This window comes from Erythrolamprus reginae, chromosome 1 (assembly GCF_031021105.1).
Source record: "Erythrolamprus reginae isolate rEryReg1 chromosome 1, rEryReg1.hap1, whole genome shotgun sequence".
In the NCBI taxonomy this organism is placed as follows: domain Eukaryota; kingdom Metazoa; phylum Chordata; class Lepidosauria; order Squamata; family Dipsadidae; genus Erythrolamprus; species Erythrolamprus reginae.
In genome coordinates, this window is record NC_091950.1 from 213360158 (window position 1) to 213381365 (window position 21208).

The 21208-nt window shown below is 43.9% G+C and overlaps 1 protein-coding gene across 1 annotated transcript in view; it reads left to right on the top strand.

Annotated features, from left to right (window-relative positions):
• The window catches only part of TMEFF2 (transmembrane protein with EGF like and two follistatin like domains 2), a 319353-nt gene extending 305010 nt beyond the window's left edge, over positions 1 to 14343 (top strand). The window contains exons 8-10 of the mRNA XM_070732152.1: positions 3064 to 3187; positions 5208 to 5366; positions 13937 to 14343. Coding sequence (XP_070588253.1) covers positions 3064 to 3187; positions 5208 to 5366; positions 13937 to 14033 — 380 coding nt within the window. The 3' untranslated portion in view covers positions 14034 to 14343. The remainder of the gene's footprint in view (positions 1 to 3063; positions 3188 to 5207; positions 5367 to 13936) is intronic.
• Positions 14344 to 21208: the final 6865 nt, after the last annotated feature.

Below are 21208 nucleotides of genomic sequence, written 5' to 3' on the forward strand. Positions count from 1 at the left end.
GAAAAGCCACCTGAATCCAACCAAACAGCTCTTACATTTGGGAACTCTGATAGACTCTGCAGCCGGAATCGTTTACCTGTCATCAGAGAGGCAGCAGAGGGTGAGGACGCTGATAGCTTCTATTCAGCACCGCACCAGGGTCCCCTTGGCCCTTCTATCCCAGCTGCTAGGAGTCTTCATCTCCTGCATCAGCATCGTCCCATGGGCGCGGCTGCATGCCCGCCCGCTTCAATGGCTCCTCCTCCCCTTCCAAAGAGCACGCATGAGCCACTCCAAACACCAGGTACGTCTCACGTTACCCGTCCGTCACTCTCTGCCCTGGTGGACGTCCCAAGCGCTGACCAGAGGCTCTCCCTTCCTACACCATCGGGAGGTGACGATCACTACAGATGCGAGCCTCTCCGGCTGGGGAGCACATTGCGGCTCCAGAGTGGCCCAGGGTCTCTGGACAGCAGACGACCTGAGGGACCCCAATATCAACTTACTAGAACTAAGGGCAGTCTTCAAGGCACTCCACTCCTTCAAAGACCGGGTAGAGGGACAGCATGTCCTCGTCATGACGGACAACGTAGCAACAAGGGCCCATATAAATCATCAGGGAGGTACGAGGTCAGGCCGTTTGATGGAGGAGGCTCACTCCCTGATGTCTTGGGCGGAAACACACCTGGTCTCGATCCAAGCAGAACACATCTCAGGATCAGACAACACCCAGGCGGATTGGTTGAGCCGCACAACCATCGACCCGGGGGAATGGTCATTGAACCCGGAGGTTTTCCAGGACATTATACACCGTTATGGGGAACCGGTAGTGGACCTGTTCGCGACCCACCTCAACAACCAAGTGGTCCGATTCTACTCCCGGTTCCCGTGCCCGGGAGCCGACCGTATCAATGCGCTCCTCTCCCCATGGCCAAGGGGTCTACTCTACGCCTTCCCTCCGACTTGCCTTCTACCCAGGGTAGTCTCCAAGATACTCTCGGAGCAGGCGGAGGTGATTCTCGTCGCCCCCTTTTGGCCCAGACGACCATGGTTCGCGGACTTGATGGACCTCTCAACCTCCCCGCCATGGAGGATCCCATACCACAGACTCTCCCTCACCCAGGGGTCGTTGGTGCACCCAGAGCCTCAGTGGTGGAGGCTTGCCGTGTGGAGATTGAGGGGGACCGCTTGAGGGCGGAATCCCTGTCGGAAAAGGTCATCCATACCATCCAATCGGCTCGACGCCCGTCAACGACTCGCATTTACCAAGCGACATGGGCAGCGTTTTGTAGATTCTGCAGAGCTCGAGAGATCCCCCCTCGCTCAGCCTCCATCTTACATCTATTAGACTTCCTACAGAAGGGGCTGGACGAAGGGCTGACCCCAAACACCCTTCGCAGGCAGGTGGCAGCTATCGCCACGGTCTTAAGACCAGACCCCCTTCGACCGATTTCCCATCATCCATGGGTTAAAGACTTTCTCCGAGGAGCCTCGAATCTTTCTCCTCCAGTTATCCATCACTTCCCATCCTGGGATTTGACTTTGGTCTTACAGGCCCTTACAGGACCTCCTTTTGAACCACTGAGAGAAATCACGCTTCGCCTTCTATCAATCAAAGTAGCGTTCTTAGTGGCCATCACATCTGCTCGCAGGGTGTCGGAACTCGCGGCATTGTCAGTCCGGCCGGACCTTTGCGTGTTCCACCCAGATCGGGTTACTCTTCGGTTAGATCCCAGCTTTCTGCCGAAGGTCAACACAAGATTTCATAGATCCCAGGACATAATATTACCGGACTTCTGTACCCACGGTTCACACCCGTCAGTCTTACGCTGGCACAAAGTGGACGTCCGTAGAGCTCTAAAGATTTACATTCGACGGACCAGCTCTTTCAGGAAATCAGAAGCATTATTCGTTTCCTTCTTCCCAGGATCCATGGGCAACAAGGTGTCCTCTAAAACTATCAGCCGATGGATCCGGTCCTGCATTATGGAGGCATACAGGACACGTGGGACACCTTTGCCAAGGACAATCACGGCTCACTCTACCAGAAGTGCAGCCACCACTGCCGCCTGGAACACACAGGCGTCAATCGATGACATCTGTCGGGCCGCAACCTGGGCGGCCCCCACGACTTTCATCAGACACTACCGTATAGACTCATTCGCTTCATCGGAAGCGGCATTCGGTCGCAGAGTGCTGCAACGGGTTTGTGTTCAGACACCCCTGGTCCAGCCTATCCCGCCCTAGTTGGTTTGCTTGGGTATATCCCACATTGGACTCTCCGAACAGTGCAGGGGAGAAGGACCGTTGAACTTACCTGAACGGTCTTCTCGCTGCACTGTGAGGAGAGTCCAAACCCTCCCGGCTTCTTGGCCCAGGGGTTCAGTTCGTTACCAGTTTAACTTCTTAGTTAATAAAATTGGTTTGTTTACACTATTCCTTCGTTTTTCTTGACTGAACCTGAGGAGGTAGAGGGGGGCGGGACATAATTATGTTAATTTTTAACTCAGTTCCTGCCAATGAGGCTGAAGAACAACCCACATTGGACTCTCCTCACAGTGCAGTGAGAAGACCGTTCAGGTAAGTTCAACGGTCCTTCAAATCTCTGGGGGGAGTTGATTGCAGAGGGCAGGGGCCACCACAGAGAAGGCTCTTCTCTGGCATTGTTTAGTCGACAGGACCCGGAGAAGGCCAACTCTGTGGGACCTGATTGGCTGTTGGGATTCGTGTGGCAGAAGGCAGTCCCGGAGGTGTTCTGGTCCGATGCCATGTAGGGCTTTATAGGTCATTACCAGCACTTTGAATTATGACCGGAAACTGATCGGCAACCAGTGCAGGCTGCACAGAGTGTTGGCGAAATGTGGGCAGATCTTAGAATCCCCACAATAGCTCTCGCGGCCGCATTCTGCATGATCTGACGTTTCCGAACACTTTTCAAAAGAAGCCCCATGTAGAGAGGGTTGCAGTAGTCGAACCTCAAGGTGAAGGGCAAAAGTGTAGCATTGCTGTTTTTATTTTTTACCCTTCCTCCTCCTCTCCTCTTCTCTTAGCAATGCATTTACAGACAGATCTTTTTGTTCACAGAAAATGCCAACAAGCTGGAAGAAAGTGCCAGGGGAATCTACATTCCGTGTCCAGAACACTATAATGGTTTCTGCATGCATGGAAAATGTGAGCATTCTGCTAATATGCTGGAGCCATCTTGCAGGTAACTTTTTCTTCAAACTGATCACCCGAATAGGAACACCTGGTAAAAAGAAATTGTTTTTTTCCCACATGCAGTAGAAACAAAAATTGCTGAACCCTCATCTACTCTAGATCTAAATTATGTACAGAGATATACCTAATGTATGTAGCCAAGCTGCACTGAATTATGCAGCAGCATTAATCTGTTTATAAAAGCATCCCTGCAATGCCTGTCAATACATTCCTAACTGAAATGGTATAACAGAGCATAGGCTGGCCCAGTGGGCATTTCTTGTTGATTTTTAGCACATGGCCAACAGCTCTTGTCCCAGGAAATCCCACAGTGAGCAAAAGTCAAGAACTATGTCAACAGCAATTTCTCCATGTGGAAAAATGGCTGAAGACAGAAGATTTGCACTGATGAGGGTAGAAATAAGGTTAGTTTCAGAAAGGAGCATTGCATTGCATGTAATGGAGTTTAAGTCAGTCTTGTCTTCTCTCATTTAACAGCAAGGTTTGAGGGCAAGCAGGAAGGTAGATAGTTGAATTTCTAGCCCCCTAAGCTCTGCCAGATATAGGACTTTGGAGCCCCTCAGAGGAACTCCAAGGTATAGAAAAAAATTAATCAATGAAAAATATAGGAAGTGCCTTTGGGCATGGAATATCCAAAGAAATCTAGATTAACTGCTTGAATTGGTGGTGCTGGGGAAACACAGCACGTGGACAACTTCAGACAACTCCAACAGACAGGTTGGATGGAGGCCCTGCTTGGCAAATGTTCCTGTTAGTCATCATAGACATAGAAATGTTGAAAGTTTGCTATAGATAAGAAGTAACTGCTATTGCTCTCTATGATGCCTCTCTGATGGTTGTGTATATCATGGGTAGCAGCTACTCTCTGCTTCTTCTTTCCTTCACTGGAGTATTCAGAAAGATATCAGTTGTGTATTAGTTCCTCCTTCTAGCATGCCACCTCAGGTCTCTCCAGCTTTCTCCATCTTAAATGATGGCATATAAAGGCTGTGGGCTCAAATAAATTAATGCTTCCATGCCCAGTTTGTGGGCTTCTCCTAGGCCACTTGTAGAACAGAATCCTTTGCAGACTTTGATTACTTTGATTCTATGACTGATTCAACATAATTCCAAGTTGCCTTTTTCACTCTCATCTAGCATATGAAGCGATGGAGGCAACACCATCCTCTTAAAAAAGCATTAGAAAGCTAGATTAAGAATCACAATGGATGTACTATGATGGTATTAGTTATACTTTGTGTACATATACAGATGAAACTCGAAAAATTAGAATATCGTGCAAACATTCATTTATTTCAGTAAGGTAACTTAAAAGGTGAAACTTAATATATGAGAGAGATTCATAACATGCAAGGCAAGATAGTTCAAGCCGTGATTTGTCATAATTGTGATGATTATGGGCTACAGCTCATGAAAACCCCAAATCCCCCATCTCAGAAAATTAGAATATTACAGGCGATCAATAAAAAAAGGATTGTACATAGAACAATATTAGACGTCTGAAAAATCTAAGCATGCATATGTACTCAATACTTCATTTGGGCCCCTTTTGTAGCAATTACTGCCTCAATTTGATGTGGCGTGGACGCTATTAGCCTGTAGCTGAAGTGTTATGGAAGACCAGGATGTTTCAATAGCGGCCTTCAATTCTTCTGCATTGTTCCATGTCATATTTCTCATATTTCTCTTGGCAATGCCCCATAGATTCTCTATGGGGATCAGGTCAGACGAGTTTGCTGGCCAATCAAGGACAGTAATCCCACGGTCATTGAAGCAGGTTTTATTTATTTATTCATTTTTTAATGCCATCCATCTTTCCTACAATGTGATTTAGGGAGGAGGCGGGCTTAAAAGTTGTCAGAAAGGCCTCAGACAGTCATTATACTAAGCATGGACAACAACTGTCTCTTGAGCCAATCAAACTTCTCTCTTTCACCTTCTCTTCTGTTTGAAGCTGAATTTACCACTGCAGAAAAAGGAATGAAGGAATCTGTACTTTCTCATTGCAGATGTGATGCTGGCTATACTGGACAACACTGTGAAAAGAAAGACTACAGCGTTTTGTATGTGGTTCCAGGCCCAGTTCGATTTCAGTATGTCTTAATAGCAGCAGTAATTGGAACAATCCAGATTGCAATCATCTGCGTTGTTGTTCTCTGCATTACAAGGTTAGTCACAGTATCGTCTTTTTATGAAATTCTTCCAGAATATGACGTCTCAGTGTAAAGACACAGAAAGCCCAGCATGCAGGTATCATGTATTCTCTCCTTTGGTCTAATCCAGTATTTCTCAACCTTGGCAAATTTAAGAAGGGTAGACTTCAACTCTCAAAATTCCCCACAGACATTCATTAATTCATTCATTCATTCATTCATTCATTCTTTATTCATTCATTTTTTCTTTGTTTCTTTCTTTCTTTCTTTCTTCATTCATTCATTCATTCATTTATTAGATTTGTATGCCGCCCCTCTCCGTACACTTGGGGCGGCTATCCCCAATAAGGAAAGTGAGTTCACAGATCTTCTATATTAAAAGCCAGCATTCCCCTCTCTTTTTCACTTTCTTTAATGCACACCCACAATTACGCAACCAGACATGCTGGCAGGAATTCTGGGAATTGAAGTCCATCCATCTTAAATTTGCCAAGGTTGAGAAACAGCGATCTAATCAATAACTAAATAGAAGCTGCCTGGAGACACTGAGAAGCAATACTAATTACAGATAATCTTTTCCTGTTTTCAATGTTTTGGATTGGCTCATGTATTTCTCCTGAATTACTTAGAACAAACTAAGAACATCAAGAAGGTTTTTTTCCTCAGACATTCAGCTTAGCACAAGGCACAAGAGGCCATCATATAAAACTGCAAAAATTCAATTTCCATATAATTTAGTCTCTGAATTATAAACCAACCTTCTCAGAGCCCAAATTGAAAACTTGGTTCATATTCATTTTGATCGATTAGGGACCAATTAGGTCCCACAGAGTTGGCCTTCTCCGGGTCCCTTCGACTAAACAATGCCATCTGGCGGGACCTAGGGGTAGAGCTTTCTCTGTGCTGGCCCTGGCCCTCTGGAATCAACTCCCCCTGCAGAGATTCAAATTGCCATCACCTTCCTTGCCTTCCGCAAGAGGCTAAAGACCCATTTATGCCGCCAGGCATGGGGAGACTAACCCTCCCTCCCCCACCTTTCTGACTCTAGCATTTGAGAATGGTATGTTTGTGTAGAATTGAATGGTTTTTTTTAGTAATAATGCATTTCAAAATTAGTTTTAATATTGAATTTGTATCATATTGTATTTTGTTGCTGTTGTGAGCCGCTCCGAGTTCTCGGAGAGGGGCGGCATACAAATCTAATTTTTTATTATTATTATTATTATTATTATTATTATTATTATTATTATTATTATTATTATTATCAGTCATGCTCTAGGGCAGTGATGGCTAACCTTTTTGTCGTTGCATTTATTTATTTATTTATTTATTTATTTATTTTATTGGATTTGTATGCCGCCCCTCTCCGCAGACTCGGGGCGGCTAACAACAGTAATAAAACAGTATATAACAATAATCCAATATTAAAAACCGTTAAAAACCCATTATATAAAAACCAATCATACATACAGACATACCATACATAACATTTTAAAGGCCTAGGGGGAAGTGTATCTCATTGCCCCCATGCCTGGCGGCAGAGGTGGGTTTTAAGCAGCTTACGAAAGGCAAGGAGGGTGGGGGCAATTCTAATCTCTGGGGGGAGTTGGTTCCAGAGGGCCGGGGCCGCCACAGAGAAGGCTCTTCCCCTAGGTCCCACCAAGCAACATTGTTGGGTTGACGGGACCCGGAGAAGGGCCACTCTGTGGGACCTAACTGGTCGCTGGGATTCATGCAGCAGAAGGCGCACCCGACATATGCCTGCATGCACCCTGTGAATGCATGTGCAACCATCATTTGAATCTTCAATATGTGCCCTGCCTCCCCGCGCATGCATGACAGACACCTGAAAACCAGCTGCCAGCAGGAGGCATGTGTGCATGCACGGTGGACCTGATCTGGGGTGATGGCTCGCATGCCACCTGTGTCACCATCATCGTTCTAGGGAATCCTTGATTTCTTTGGAAATGTTAATGGCTGTAACAATCTTCACTAAAAGGCTCCTAGTCTACAAATATACCAGTCTTTCAATACACTGTTCATTTGCCATAGGCATCCTGGCTACCTCTAGGCAATCTTTCTCACTTTTTGCAACTATGGACCACCCAGAAAATGCGAGAGGGCCCAATGAAGCATCTCCCTCTATGTTTTTATCTTTAAACAAAAGCCCTTTAGAAACATGCTTTTTGGTAAACAATAAGGGACATTGTTTTCTGCCCAGTAAAGACTGAGATTCTATAGTGGAATCTTCTCCACCAACTGTGGTCTGATCATGAATTTTAATGTGATCCAGAGGGCTCCATTTGTTCATGCCTTGCCACAACTGACATGGCTAAGATAGTCCAGGCCTCATCCATCAAAAAATGTCACCTTGAGACCTAGGAGTCATGCCTACTCTATTTTAGAACTTGCCATATGGACAACACCTCCCCATAAATCATGCTGTCCTTGATCTTTCTGGCCTTTACAACATTTTGAAGACTTGGTTGTTCCCTCACATTTGGGTTGAGAAGCTGACATAACCCTACTAGTGGATTAGTTTGTTCTGATTTGGATCTGGACATAAATTGAAAATGGAATGTTTTAGACTCCAGGATATGGTATCTTTATTTACTATCATTATTATAGATTTATCTTCTATTCAGGTGTTCTTAATTATCTGTGTGCTGCCCTAGCTAGCTAGCCAGGTTTGGTTGGTAGGTAGGTAGTTGGTAGGTAGGTAGTCAAGTCAGCCAGTCAATTAGTTATAGAGGCTACAAAAAAATGAAAGGGGACACATTCTGTCAGGGGGCTTCTAACAATCACATACAATCTATAGAGACTGGGAAAATGCAGCTTCTTTAGACAGTTCAGAAACATTCTGTGTGGAGACGACGAGGATTATAATGCATAAGGATAATTTTCAAATACAGTGGTACCTCTACTTAAGAACTTAATTCATTCCGTGACCAGGTTCTTAAGTAGAAAAGTTTGTAAGTAGAAGCAATTTTTCCCATAGGAATCAATGTAAAAGCAAATAATGCGTGCAAACCCATTAGGAAAGACATAAAAGCTCGGAATTTGGATGGGAGGAGGAGGAGGAAGAAGAGGAGGAGGAGAGTCGCTGCTGAAGGAAGAAGGTGAGATGAGGGGAATCAAAAAAATCCACAACTTTAAGGCTTAAAAAAAAAAGAGGGACTCTGAGGCGGCAAGGAAGAGCACGCGCCTCCCATATGCTGAAAGGCTCCTCTGGCAGCCCAAGAAAAGCCCGAGATGGTCAGGATTAAAGGGGGAATGGAAGGAAACTGGCCTGGCCTTCGTGCCGCTCTCAAATTTCCTGGGAAATTTTCCGGGCTCGGGTTCTTAAATAGAAAATGGTTCTTAAGAAGAGGCAAAAAAAATCTTGAACACCTGGTTCTTATCTAGAAAAGTTCTTAAGTAGAGGCGTTCTTAAGTAGAGGTACCACTGTACTAGAATGGAATTTGCTATCACTGAAACGGTTCCTCCAAATGCATTTTTCTAAATTCAAAATCTTCGAAACACTGTTGCTCTATTGATCAATAGTTCATTTTCAGTAACAAATGTCATAAAAAATGTCAGTCGATTAAAATATCAGTCTAGAAGCTAGGAGATGGTGAGTTCTAGTCCCATTTTAGGCATGAAGCCCTCTAGACCAGCTCCTCCCAGCCCTGGGAAGCAGACAATGGCAAACCACTTCCAAACAAACTTGCCAAGAAAACTGCAGGGATTTTTCCAGGCAGTCTCCAGAATTCAAAAACTGCCTTTGAAACACACACACACTTCTCAAAAAATGTGTACGACCACTTAGGGAAGAAAAGTTTCAGTTTCTTCCAGCTTCACAATTTCTTCAGGCTTTTTTCCAAACATCAGAAAGTGATTCAAATTTCCTGCAACTACTCCTATAAATCATATGCCTTGAAAATATATTTTTTTAAAAAACTTTTGTAACAAATGAAAAACGGGAGGAAAATACATAACAATTTCCCATAGAAAGTAAAAAGAAGCTCCGCTATATCTCACATTCAGATCAAGTAAAGATACAAAACAATTCATAAATCCTTTCCCAACCTAAAGGCATAATAGAAAAACGTCTGCTGAATCTTGGAGAGTTGTCGACCAAGCTATGTTCATCAATTCTTCCCTCAAGAGTAGACCCTCCCCTACTGAATAAGAGCAATGTATTATATTAAAGTGGGCTTCAGGAAACACAAAAATAACAGCCAAAAATACAGCGTACATAAAAGGATGGCAATGGGAAAGGAACTGCTAAACTGAAAAATGGCACTGCCTCATGTTCTTCAAGTAATCTTCCTTCCAGCTTACAAATTCTGCCAGCTGTAGGCCATAAAGCAAGCTAACAATTTGCTTAAAAGATTTTTATAGACAGACAGACAGACAGACAGACAGACAGACAGACAGAGACAGACAGACATACATACACAGTATACGTACACACAAACACACACACACACACACACACACTAGATAAGCACATTTTTTTTGTATTTGTAGATTACATTTTCATTAAAAACTTTCATATTGCTTTTCAAAATCACATCTACCCAAACATATTGTTGATAGCCATTTAAACATTAATGCATCAGTCCCCAAGTCACAAAAATGTGAAAATGCAGACTATTGGTATTCAATACATTGTGTGCTTACTTAAGATGCCAACAGGATATAGGAACAAGATATTTCTTTTTCAAGGAATTAGAGCTCTTTGAGCCACAACTTTCAGAAACATTATGCTCACAAATAATGTTTGTCTGACTTGGCCATTTGGAAGATCATGAGGAAATTCCTACAGAATTACCCTGGAAATCTTACATAATGTATATTATATCATCATGGCAATGACATGTATTTTACTCTTCTCCTGGGGAAAAGGGAGGCAGGAGAAAGAATCAGGATATAAAACAAAATAAATAAATAAATATTAAGATATAATGTTGTGTTATCATATAATAGTCTAAGTTGGGACCACTTGTAGCTCCCAAACATGGCCTTGGGCATTCAACTAACTACATCTCTGAAAAGTTTCAATTGTTTTCAGATATTGTGAACAAAAAAAGGACCTAGACTTCGTAGGTACCATCATAAACCACCAGATTATACTACTTAGTGGATGGTACACAAAGTACCCACTTCTCTGGCAGATGTTATAGGCCAAGGCACAAGTGATGAGAAAGAGCCAATGTAAGAGACAAACAGGCCCAATGCCAGATGTAATGAGATGCAGATGTAATGAATGGAAAACAACTGCTATGTCCACTCTCATCACCACAGTGCAATCCCTTTTATACATTCTCAGATGTGGTCCTTGTCTTTCTCCAATCATGCCTTATGCATCTCTTTTCTTATTTCATCTCCTGAAGCTCCTCAGCAAACCAAGGAATCCAATAGGATTAAAGAATGGGGAATACTCATGCAGGCATGTTCCAGTCTTCCCAGCAGATATTTAAGGACTCCATTAAACTATCTACCAGACTTACAGGACAAAGCACAAGCTACCTCTGAAACCCATATAGATCTTATAATTGTCCATGGGTGATTCCTATGGCAGCCAAAGCAGAAAATCATGAGAACAAAGATTTTTGCCACAACAAGTTTTGCCCTACTCCAAAGTAGGCTAAATCAAGTTCAGCAGTATTTCCAGATAAACATGCCAATGGTTACAAATCTAACTCTGTTTATTTAGACTTAAGTTCCATTGGTCAAGATGTAACATCTCTGGAGCTCCATAAATTCAACTATAAGCATCAGCAACCCATTTAGACTATAATATAAATATTAATAAACTGAGTACTGAAGTTATTGTAGAGGTTCAGATAATTAAAGAACATAAAGTTCATTTTTCAGTTGACAAACAAAAACTTATTCAAACTAAAAAAAGGAGGGAGAGGGGGGGAGAGAGAGAGATGAATATAAAGGGCTATTCAAATAATCCAACTTTGCAATATATCCATGTTGCACAAGCAAAATATCCCTTCAAATCCACTTCTCCAAACATCATAAAGTCATATCACAATCCTATCTGGATAGCACAAACCTTTGTTAGGTGTCGCAAAATGTGCATGGCATTAAAGAAAAATATCCATATTCAATATTTCTATTAAATTAGCAATTGTTTGGAAACAGTATAATCTGGTAGGAAAAGCATTGTTTAAAATATTGCTAGGAAAAAAAGACATGAAACAAATGTTTTTTCAAACCTTTTTGCTCTTGTGCTAGCTATCAATCCAACTATCATTGATCTGCTTAAAGATGTACATGATCATCCATGTAGCTACTAACATCGGGAATTGAATCCAATTTTTATGATGCATTGATATCTGCCTTAACAAATATAGACAATAAACCAAGGCATAACAGGGTTTGTTGTGAATAGGTGATTTTTCTCAGTAACTTCAAACCTTTTGACTCTAAAGTATACATTACCACCAAAGGTGATAATATATGCTAACCCTTAATATAACCTACAAAGGTTACAATTTATGTAGTGTAATTTTAACAGGGTGCTGCATATGAATTCTTTTCAGGATCAGTTCCTGATGACTTCCTACAATCAATTTAAAAGGGCTTACAAAGTATACATATTTTTAATGGCATTTGTTAAGTCCAAACTCAAAATAATTCAAGAAGACTGTCTATTTGAGAAACTATGAGGCTTAATATAACCAAATGTTTTTGTAAGAGAGAGTCACTGAGTTTAGAGGAAGTAGATACCGTATATGCCAGGAACCAAGGCACAATCTAGATTTGAAGAGAAACAGATGGGCCACAATACATCTATGTGAGCATGCACTACCTTGTTGGGACCTTCTTGAACTATATTCATCTTCGTTTGGGATTGCATAGCACGGCCATCTGAACCTTAGAAAGGGCACTATTTCTTGAAGAACATGCCCACAGGTATTCTCTGAGCACTTTTGCATACTGAACTGTGTCTTTTCTCCATTAATATCTATGGAGATTCCTGATCATCCATATCATGGTCGTCCCAAAGATGCTTTTCAAAAGGCAATTCAACATTTTTATTTTTTTGAGAAGTGAAATGTTTTTTTTGGAGGGGGGAGGAGCTAAGAAAGTCCAATTGCTTTTGAAAAGCACCTTTGTGTTTTCCCCTTTAAGTCCCAATCACTGCATAATCTCACCTAGGTCCTATTTAAACTGTTGCTAAAGGTTATAAGTAGATGTTTTAGAGAGGAATTGAACTGAAGGTAGGCAAGGAATAGCAGAAGGAGAGAAAGATCAGGGCCAGCATTTGTTTCTGTCCTTTTTCAGATTTCTGAAGTAATTTATAGACCTGAGATAATAAATGCTAATTTCTTAACATTAAGGAACCATTGTATTACTGTACCTAAGAATCCAGTGTTATCTTGATTTAAACCCACTATTGCTTGAATTTCTTATTATATGAGTTGTTTGAAAATTCATACTTACATTAATTGAATTCATAATTTATAATTGAATAACATTTTAAGTTCAGTTTGCTTCAGCCTCCATCACATTTTTACTTATATTTAATTATTTGACCAATCCTAGTTTTTTTTAAAAAAATAATAATAATTAACATTTTTTTTTATTTTTTTTTATTTTATGATAACAATTTATAATGACTCAGGGCACATATGAAGGTAAAATTCTCTGGAATATAGGAAATGAAGAAGCAAAGGAAGATACTGTCAACGTTTGAAACAAAAATAGATTTTAGGGAAGAACAGTAATTTTGAATGCAGCTATTCTCCCAATCCATGATAATGGAAAACAATGCCATGACTTATGCCATTTCAATCCTTCACAGAAGACGACTGTAATTACGTTTCTTGGATGGTGGGATTTGATGGTTGGTCCTGATGGCATTTCAAAAGACTAGTCTGCGATGCACTGATAATATCGAGCGCTATTCAGAAGCCAAACATAACGAATGGCATACAATATTGCGCTGTAAACATGGGATACAAGACGTTCTTTTGACAGCTATAATTCTTAGCCTCTAAAGTTGTTGTTTTACTCCTCCAGCAGAGCATCTGATGATTAAAAATGTGTGTAGTTTACATTGCACTGCTTGGACATTGTTACGGTTTTTATCAATTGCGGGTAGAAGAGCAACATGCTGGTTTATTATTGGCTTTGACATATTAAAGCTAATGTGAGGATGATCTTTATTCCTCTTTCATATTCCCCAAACTGGCTAAAAATGAAGACTGTGTGTTCTCTGTGGTTTTCTGCACATCCCTTTTTCAGTGGTTAGAAAGCCCCTATTGCTTTAAGGAGGAGATATAAACTAGGGCTGAGGAACCAGACCTTTCCTACATGCAAGCCAGGTCCTAGGAGGAATGGTTTGGCATTTCCAAGCTCCAAAATTAAAGCTGGGTCCCCAGGGTAAGCAGGAGGTTGTCTTTCTTTACTAGCTCTATTGCTGTTCAGTCAAGAGAAGATGAGCTAGAGTGACAGGTAGAATCTCCAGTTGCCCTTAAATAGCTGCAATTCTCAGCTGTCATTTAGCAAAGCAAATTTCATGCCTTTCCCCCTTTCCCCTCTTTTTTCTCCTCCCTTTTCTTCCTCTGGCTGCTTTCAGGAAATGTCCCAGGAGCAACAGAATTCACAGGCAAAAGCAAAACACAGGGCACTACAGTTCAGACAACACAACGAGAGCATCGACCAGGTTAATTTAAAAAAAAAAAAAGAGCGCATGTTTCCACAATGGCAAAAGTAAACTGCAGAGAGCTTGGACTTACAAAATACAGTATTATAGACAAAAGTTCTACACATGTTGCCTTGCATTTGTGGTAATCGACACCAATGAAAACAGAATGAAACATGTACTACAGCTATATTTGATTATGTATGGATATATTTGAAATAGTATACATTGTCTTGATGTTTTTTCTGTAATGTAAATAAACTATTTATATCACACAATATAGTTTTTTCTTTTTCATGTATTTGTTATATATAATAAATACTCAGTGATGAGAAAAAAAACCTACTTTTTTTTGGCTTTCTTAAATTTGCTGCATCCTAACTGTGTTCTCTTTTCAAGGTGCTTCTATTTCACAGTTACACATCTAGCTCGTAAATCATATACACACATATGCTCAACACTTGATGGGCTTGTTGGTAGGCTCCTCTTGTTAATAATTTCAACGGTTTTTGGCATAGAGCTCCTTCTCTGATTTTTTTAGGAAGTCTCACTCCTCCCCAGCCAAATGTCCATTAAATCTGCCTCCCATTTTATGTTTGTGAAAAGGCATCCATCTGGTCCCCATCCCCCAGATCTCCAACAATCTGACAGTAATCTTCCCCTCGTCCAGCCTTGCCCTGTTCTTGCCACCCACCCACCCACCCCCAACTCCTCCTATAGCACACTGTCAAACTTTGCAATGCTTCCTTCCCCTCCCATCAGCATGCCCACTCCTTCAACCTTCCCAGTTCATCAGATTTTCATTTGAAAATTATGTGGGGGGTTTTATAGCAGTCATCCTTTTAGCATCTTCCCTCTCACACACACATACACACATTGAATTTCCCTCATGGCCCCTACTTAAAAACATTAAGGCTTTTTTTATAATCCTTTCCAACCCGATGGAATATTGGAAGTAATTTACGTGCAGGAGCTCGGGACTTCCAACTTTGTGTCCATCAAGAGGGCATCATTCCAAAATGAAACAGAACGTGGGAGAAGCCAGCAAAAGAAAAATCAAGCCTGAAAATAGCTTGGATTTGGCCACAGGCTGTAGATAAAATGTGCTAGAAATATGTTCCCCCACCCATGCATTTTTTGAGAGTAATAGATGGGGCATGGCTCAGAATATTGGTGTCTCCTCCATTCTAACCACCCACAATCCCTTCCTTCTTGGTCATGCGAACTTTTCAAACTCTTATGATTTTCCCCAAATAGAAATCCTCTGTTTCTCAATCAGAACCAGAGGGAAGAGGACAGCAATTTAGTCACTCATAGGAATTCCCCGTTCAACTTGAGTACTTTGATGCAGGTGCCCCCTGCAATAGTCTTAATTCAACATTATCTAATTAGTCTGTGTCAAAATTACTCTGCTTAAGTTTTAGGCACAAATAATGTTTGCCTTCGCTTCTCCACCCCTCACACCCTGGTTTTTAATGTTTTGATTCAAAGTTCTTGCTGCCCATTTCTTTGCTGGGCTGCTGCTGTTTAGATACTACCTATTCTTTATTTATTCATTAGATACATATCCTGCCTTTCTTCAATGCTGGAGTCAAAATACATGGTGCTCTCCATTCCCACCAGCCCAATAACACTTAAAGGGGAAAGGTTGCAGAAACATAATAAATGGCTCAAAGCCACCCAGGAAGATCCCATTGTGGAGCATGTAACTGACCTTCAGAAGTAAAGAAAGATACATAGAATGTATAGCAAGTGGTAGGATTTGCCTGTTCACGAAATCGCTGCTGTCAAATACCTATTTCTCCAAAGACAAACAGGTGAAATATCTCCCTACCATCACATCAAGTACCTAGGATGCTTCTTGGTAAAGAATGTTACCTTTTCTTTCTGGGAAAGTGCTCATACTTCCAAACAGATGCCATCTACCACTTTGTTTGCAAATAAACCAACATGAGGACTGTATCTTTTGTTTAAAAAGTAGGTATGCATGCCAAGTTCTCGTGTGTTCTGAATTATATTTCAATTGATTTTGAATTGAACAATGGTTGCTGGGGGTTGTTCCAGATATCCTACTTACCCAGGACTTTAAAAAGAAAGGCAACTTTATTTTGACTTGGGCTCCCTTCTTTTTGGCTGAGGGGGTGGGCATGGTGATGGGAGAGAAGGCAGCACTACCAAGTTTGACTGTATTGTAAGAAGATGGGGTGGAATGTTGGGAAGAACAAGGCAGGGATAGATGATGAGATTAGTGACTTCGTGGATGCTTCCTTGAGGTTCTCTTGGCAACATTGAATGATTGTTGCTGCTTTCTGGATTCTTCTCATTAAACTCTACACATAGAGAGAACTAAAATAATAGAACTTATTTGATCTACTATACTGAGCTTCTGTATCTTAATGTTCATAGTTACAGCTGCGGCCAACAAAAGATGCATTTACTGTCAAGAGTCAAAGCAAGGTATTTAGTAGCCTTGCTGATGTAGATAAGAGAAGAAACAACCTTTAATCTTTTTTTTCAAAGGAGCTTTTGAGGTCTTTTGAAGATAAATCTTTTTCCTGAGATCTATTTGAATTTAACAAAAAAACTAACACAGGTAAGAAGATTTCTCCAAGTCTCCTTTAATCTAGTCCTACGTCTCTTTGATAAACTAAGCCGAAACCTACAGCTAAAAACTGAACTGCATGGAGGCTGTTGCTGGATTGAAAACAATCAGAACTGTTGATTTGGCACACCGTCAAAATAGCACATCACTTTTGTGGCATTCAGATAAGATGTTCCTATTGCAGTCCAGAGAAGATATGGATTGTCTATTCTATTCACAGTATCTTGGGCTATGTTTGGCAGGCAGTGCAACAGTGGCCCCTAGCTTTCACTGAGCTAATTTGATGTCAAGAGTCACCTTTGTATGGTGTCTATAATACAGAAATGAAAATAGTCCCCATCATTGCAAGAGACACATGGTAAGATTTTGACCCAAACAACAGACAATTCAAACTAATTTAATTTATTTGGGATTGGATAAGAACATTAGGAGCTGATTTCAGAGAGGTTTCCTTCACTTGGTTCATGGCAATTCTAAAAAATTAAAAGAAAGTGAAACTAAATTGTAGTTATTGAACATGGTCAATTTAAATCAGTAACAATTTGATTTGCTCCATTTGGGTGGGGGAGTACACATTTTTCTCTAAAGTGACAAAAATCAGTTGAAATTTGCTTTTTGTGTTTGTGTGTCTTATTTAATAGTCATGTTTAATAAAAGTGTCTATGACCAAAAAAAAAAAAATCCAAACCCTTAAATTGTCAAGTTTTATCTATTCTAGTTTCAGGTTTTCATCACTAATGGAATGTTGCAATTTAAAAAAAAAATCAATATTAATATTTCAGGTACCTATTGATACACGAATATGTAAAGTGACACAATTAGCTCTATAGTCTACCTGCACATATTGATTGCAATATGTGCAGGTAGACTATATATGAATGTATATTGGATAAATTATAAGGTAATGGCACCTATTTGGAAGGTAAGCTACTTCTTTAGAAATATCTTGTCCATGAGAGAAAATGGGTGCATTATAGCAGCATAGTGACAAAAGTAACATTCTTCATAATAGTTGAATCTATTACTGATGGTCTCCATCTAGTATGTATGTGTGTATTCAGTGAAATGCTCCTGGTTCACGGGTGCTTGCCAGTGGTCGGAGAGCCGGTAGCGGTGGAAGCATGCGGTTTTGCCCACCCAGACACAGCCATTTGGGTTCTTTTATACTCTGTGCATGCGCAGAGGGTAAAAGTACCCAAATGGAGGCATCCAGGTGGGTGGTGAAGTCTCGTGCTGGCATGCCCAAATCCCTGGTGTGTATGTATAGGGACGGAGATAGGGAGGAAAGGAGGGAGAATAATTTCTGGAGGCTCATTTGTGTGTTTATTAAATTTACTGCCTATCTTATAAGATAACGGGCGGTTTACAAAAATATCACAAAACCTATACACAATACAAGCTAGATAATATAAGGGCAGCGCCAGACTTACCCGGCAGGCAGGCTTTGCTGGAGGGACCGGGAGACACGGTCCCTCATGGCGGCCGCCATTTTGGATCCCGGGCGAAGTCTCGTGATGCGAGACTTCGCTCGGGAGATCAGGGCCTGATTGGCCAGGCCCTGATTGGTCCGGGCGGGGCCTGCTTGCCCTATATAAGGGCGAGCAGGCCCGGGGCTCTCCCTTTTCGCCCGGACCAAGCTACCAAGCAGACGTTCGATCGCTCTGCTCCGGCGGCCATTTTGTTTGGCGACCTCGTGCGAGGCGCCATTTTGTGGCCTGTGGTGTGGCGAAAAGCCTTTTTACAGCTTCAGCGGAGCCAGCATCGGCTGGCTCCGCTCCGGTTTGGAGCCTCATTGTTCCTTTAGGGGGAGGGAGGTGCTGGCTTCTGGCGGCCTCGCGGGCCCGCGGGGGTCGTCGGGTGGCTTGAGGCCTGGGATAAAGGCCTTGTGTTGGGCCTTGTCGCCCATTGAAAGGGAGGATTAGCTTCCTGGGTGGGTTTGCGCTACTGAGGCCTGCTGTTTCGGGCAGGCCTTGTGCAAGTGGGGCAGGGCCCGTTGGGGGAGGGCTTGGTCCCGCCCTATTCTTTATTGTGTACACTTAGATTTTATTGGTATGGCCCCTAAGAAGCGGCCAGCTAAGGCCCTCCCGGCCCAACCTGTGGTGCGGCCTAGGAGGGCTGCCAGACCGTCTGCCCGGGCTCGGGCGGCGGCAGAGGGGCCCCTGGGGGGGATCCCGGTGGGGGGGGGGTTGGGTTTATGCCCACAGTCCCTCAACCCGAGGTGTCCCCTTCTCTCTCCTGGGCCAGGGTACTGGAGCGGCTCGACGAGTTGGAGAGGTGGCGGTCGGGGGCAGGCCCGGAGGGGCTTTCCTCGGCTGCCACCGCAGCATGGGGCGCAGACCCCGAAGAGGAGTCGGCCCCAGCAGGGCAAGTGGCCCACGACGTGCAGATGGCTGGCACCGGACAGGGCAGCACCGGGCAGACGGGCAACGCTGGGCAGATGGCCCAGCCTGGGCAGTGGTCATCGTTCCAGGGCCCAACCAGGATGGGCCCACCGTGGATGGCTTCTACCCCTTACGGGGCAGGTGAGGTTGCACCACATGTAGGCACATCACCGCTCCTGCCCATCCAGGGTCCCGGGTTCATCCCGCCAGCTTTGGGGGGTGGCAACAGCTTCATGGGGGCTGCTGCAGGCACCTGTGGTCAGGTCTGGTCCCCGCCGGCTCCGCCAGTGGGGGCGACGGGGGTGCCTGTCCCACCGGGGGCGGGGGTGGGGGGTTGGATCCCTCCTCCACCGGCCATTATGCCACCGGTCCCATTCATGTATCCACCGGGGCTTGGGGTGCTGGGCTCGGGGGCCACCACGGTGTGGGACCCGTTCGCCAGCATCAAGCCTGGGGCCATCCCTTGTTGGTTGCCCGCGACACCTTTAGGGTACCATCTTCACCCGTCAGTTAAGGAGGCAATCTGGCGGGGTGAGTATTTTGACCTTTTCTCCATTTTGAACAGGGAGGTCCCTAAACAGGACAAGGAGGTGGTCCCTGGGGAGAAGGTTAAAAAGACAAAGGTCACGAAATGCTTCAGCTCGTGGCTGTATGCCTTTCTGACCTTTGCGTCGGTGGTCATTCAGAGGCAGCCGGGTAGGGCCGCTGCCTTGCTGAAGTACATCGACCTTATAGCGAGGGCCCATTTTGAATATGGGGGCACCATATGGAGGCATTACGACAAGGGGTTCAGGATGCGTATTGCCCATGACCCCTACTTGCCTTGGGATATGGTGGTACCGGACCTGTGGTTCCAGGCCACGCATATGTCAGGGAAGGAGGGCTGTGATAGGACCGATAGTGGTCACTTTATGGAAGAGGAGCCTGCGACGCCCGCGCCGGCCAAGGCCGTGGCGGGTGCCGTTGGTAAAGGGGCCTCTTTAGTATGTCACGAGTTCGCTGCAAAGGGGGCGTGTTTCCGCCCCATTTGCAGGTTTCGTCACGCCTGCGGAAGTTGTGGGGGAAACCATTCCGCAGCCGTGTGCCCCCGCCCCAAGAAGGGGATTGAAAAGAAAGGCTCGGGTCTCCCAAAGCCTCCCCCACCTGCTGGGGGAAAAGGGGCCCAGCCCAATTAATTTAGTGGTGCTTGAGGGTTGGTTGGGCGACTACCACCCTCGCTCGAGAGCGGCTGCTCTCTTGCTAGGTTTTTCAGAGGGATTTAGGATCCCTTACCAGGGTGTTAGGAAGGCCTTCATGTCTGACAACCTTAGGTCGGTTGTTGGTCATTAAGACATTGTTAGGGAGAAGATTGGGAAGGAGGTTGCCGAAGGCAGGGTCCTCGGGCCCTTCTCGGAGCCGCCCTTCCCGAATCTTCGGGTGTCTCCCTTAGGTGTGGTCCCCAAAAAGGCGAGTGGTGAATTTAGGTTGATTCACCATTTGTCTTTTCCAAAAGGGGAGTCAGTGAATGATTTCATTCCTGACGAGTTGTGTTCAGTCCGGTATGCATCCTTTGATGCAGCCGTGACTATGGTTAGGAAGTGTGGGGTGGGAGCCCTTATGGGTAAATGCGACATTAAGTCGGCATTCCGGCTCCTCCCCATACACCCAGACGACTTTGAGCTGTTGGGCTTCCATTTCGAGGGGGGTTATTACGTGGACAGAGCTTTGCCCATGGGGTGCTCTGTCTCGTGCTCTCTTTTCGAGAGTTTTAGCACCTTCTTGGAGTGGGTGCTCAGGAGGCAAAGTGGTCTGGGTACAGTCGTTCACTACCTTGATGATTTCCTGTTGGCGGGGCCTGCGCATTCAGAGCAATGTTTTGCTTTGATGCGGGACTTCGAAGCCCTTTGTGCTCAATTAGGGGTGCCTTTAGCCTCTGAGAAGACCGAAGGCCCCGCCACCAGGATTACCTTTCTGGGTATTGAATTGGACTCAGAGGAGCAATCTTCTAGATTGCCCCTGGAGAAGTTGGTGAAGATTAAGCGGAAGCTTGACGAGGTCCTGAGCTGCCGGAAGGTGACCCTACGGCAGCTTCAGGAATTGGCAGGCATTCTTAATTTTGCCTGTCGGGTAGTTGTTCCTGGAAGGGCTTTTTCCAGGAGGTTGTATGATGCGATGAAGGGGCTCCGTTTGCCCCATCATCGTACCCGCCTTTGCGCTGGGGTCAGGGCTGACCTCGGCGTGTGG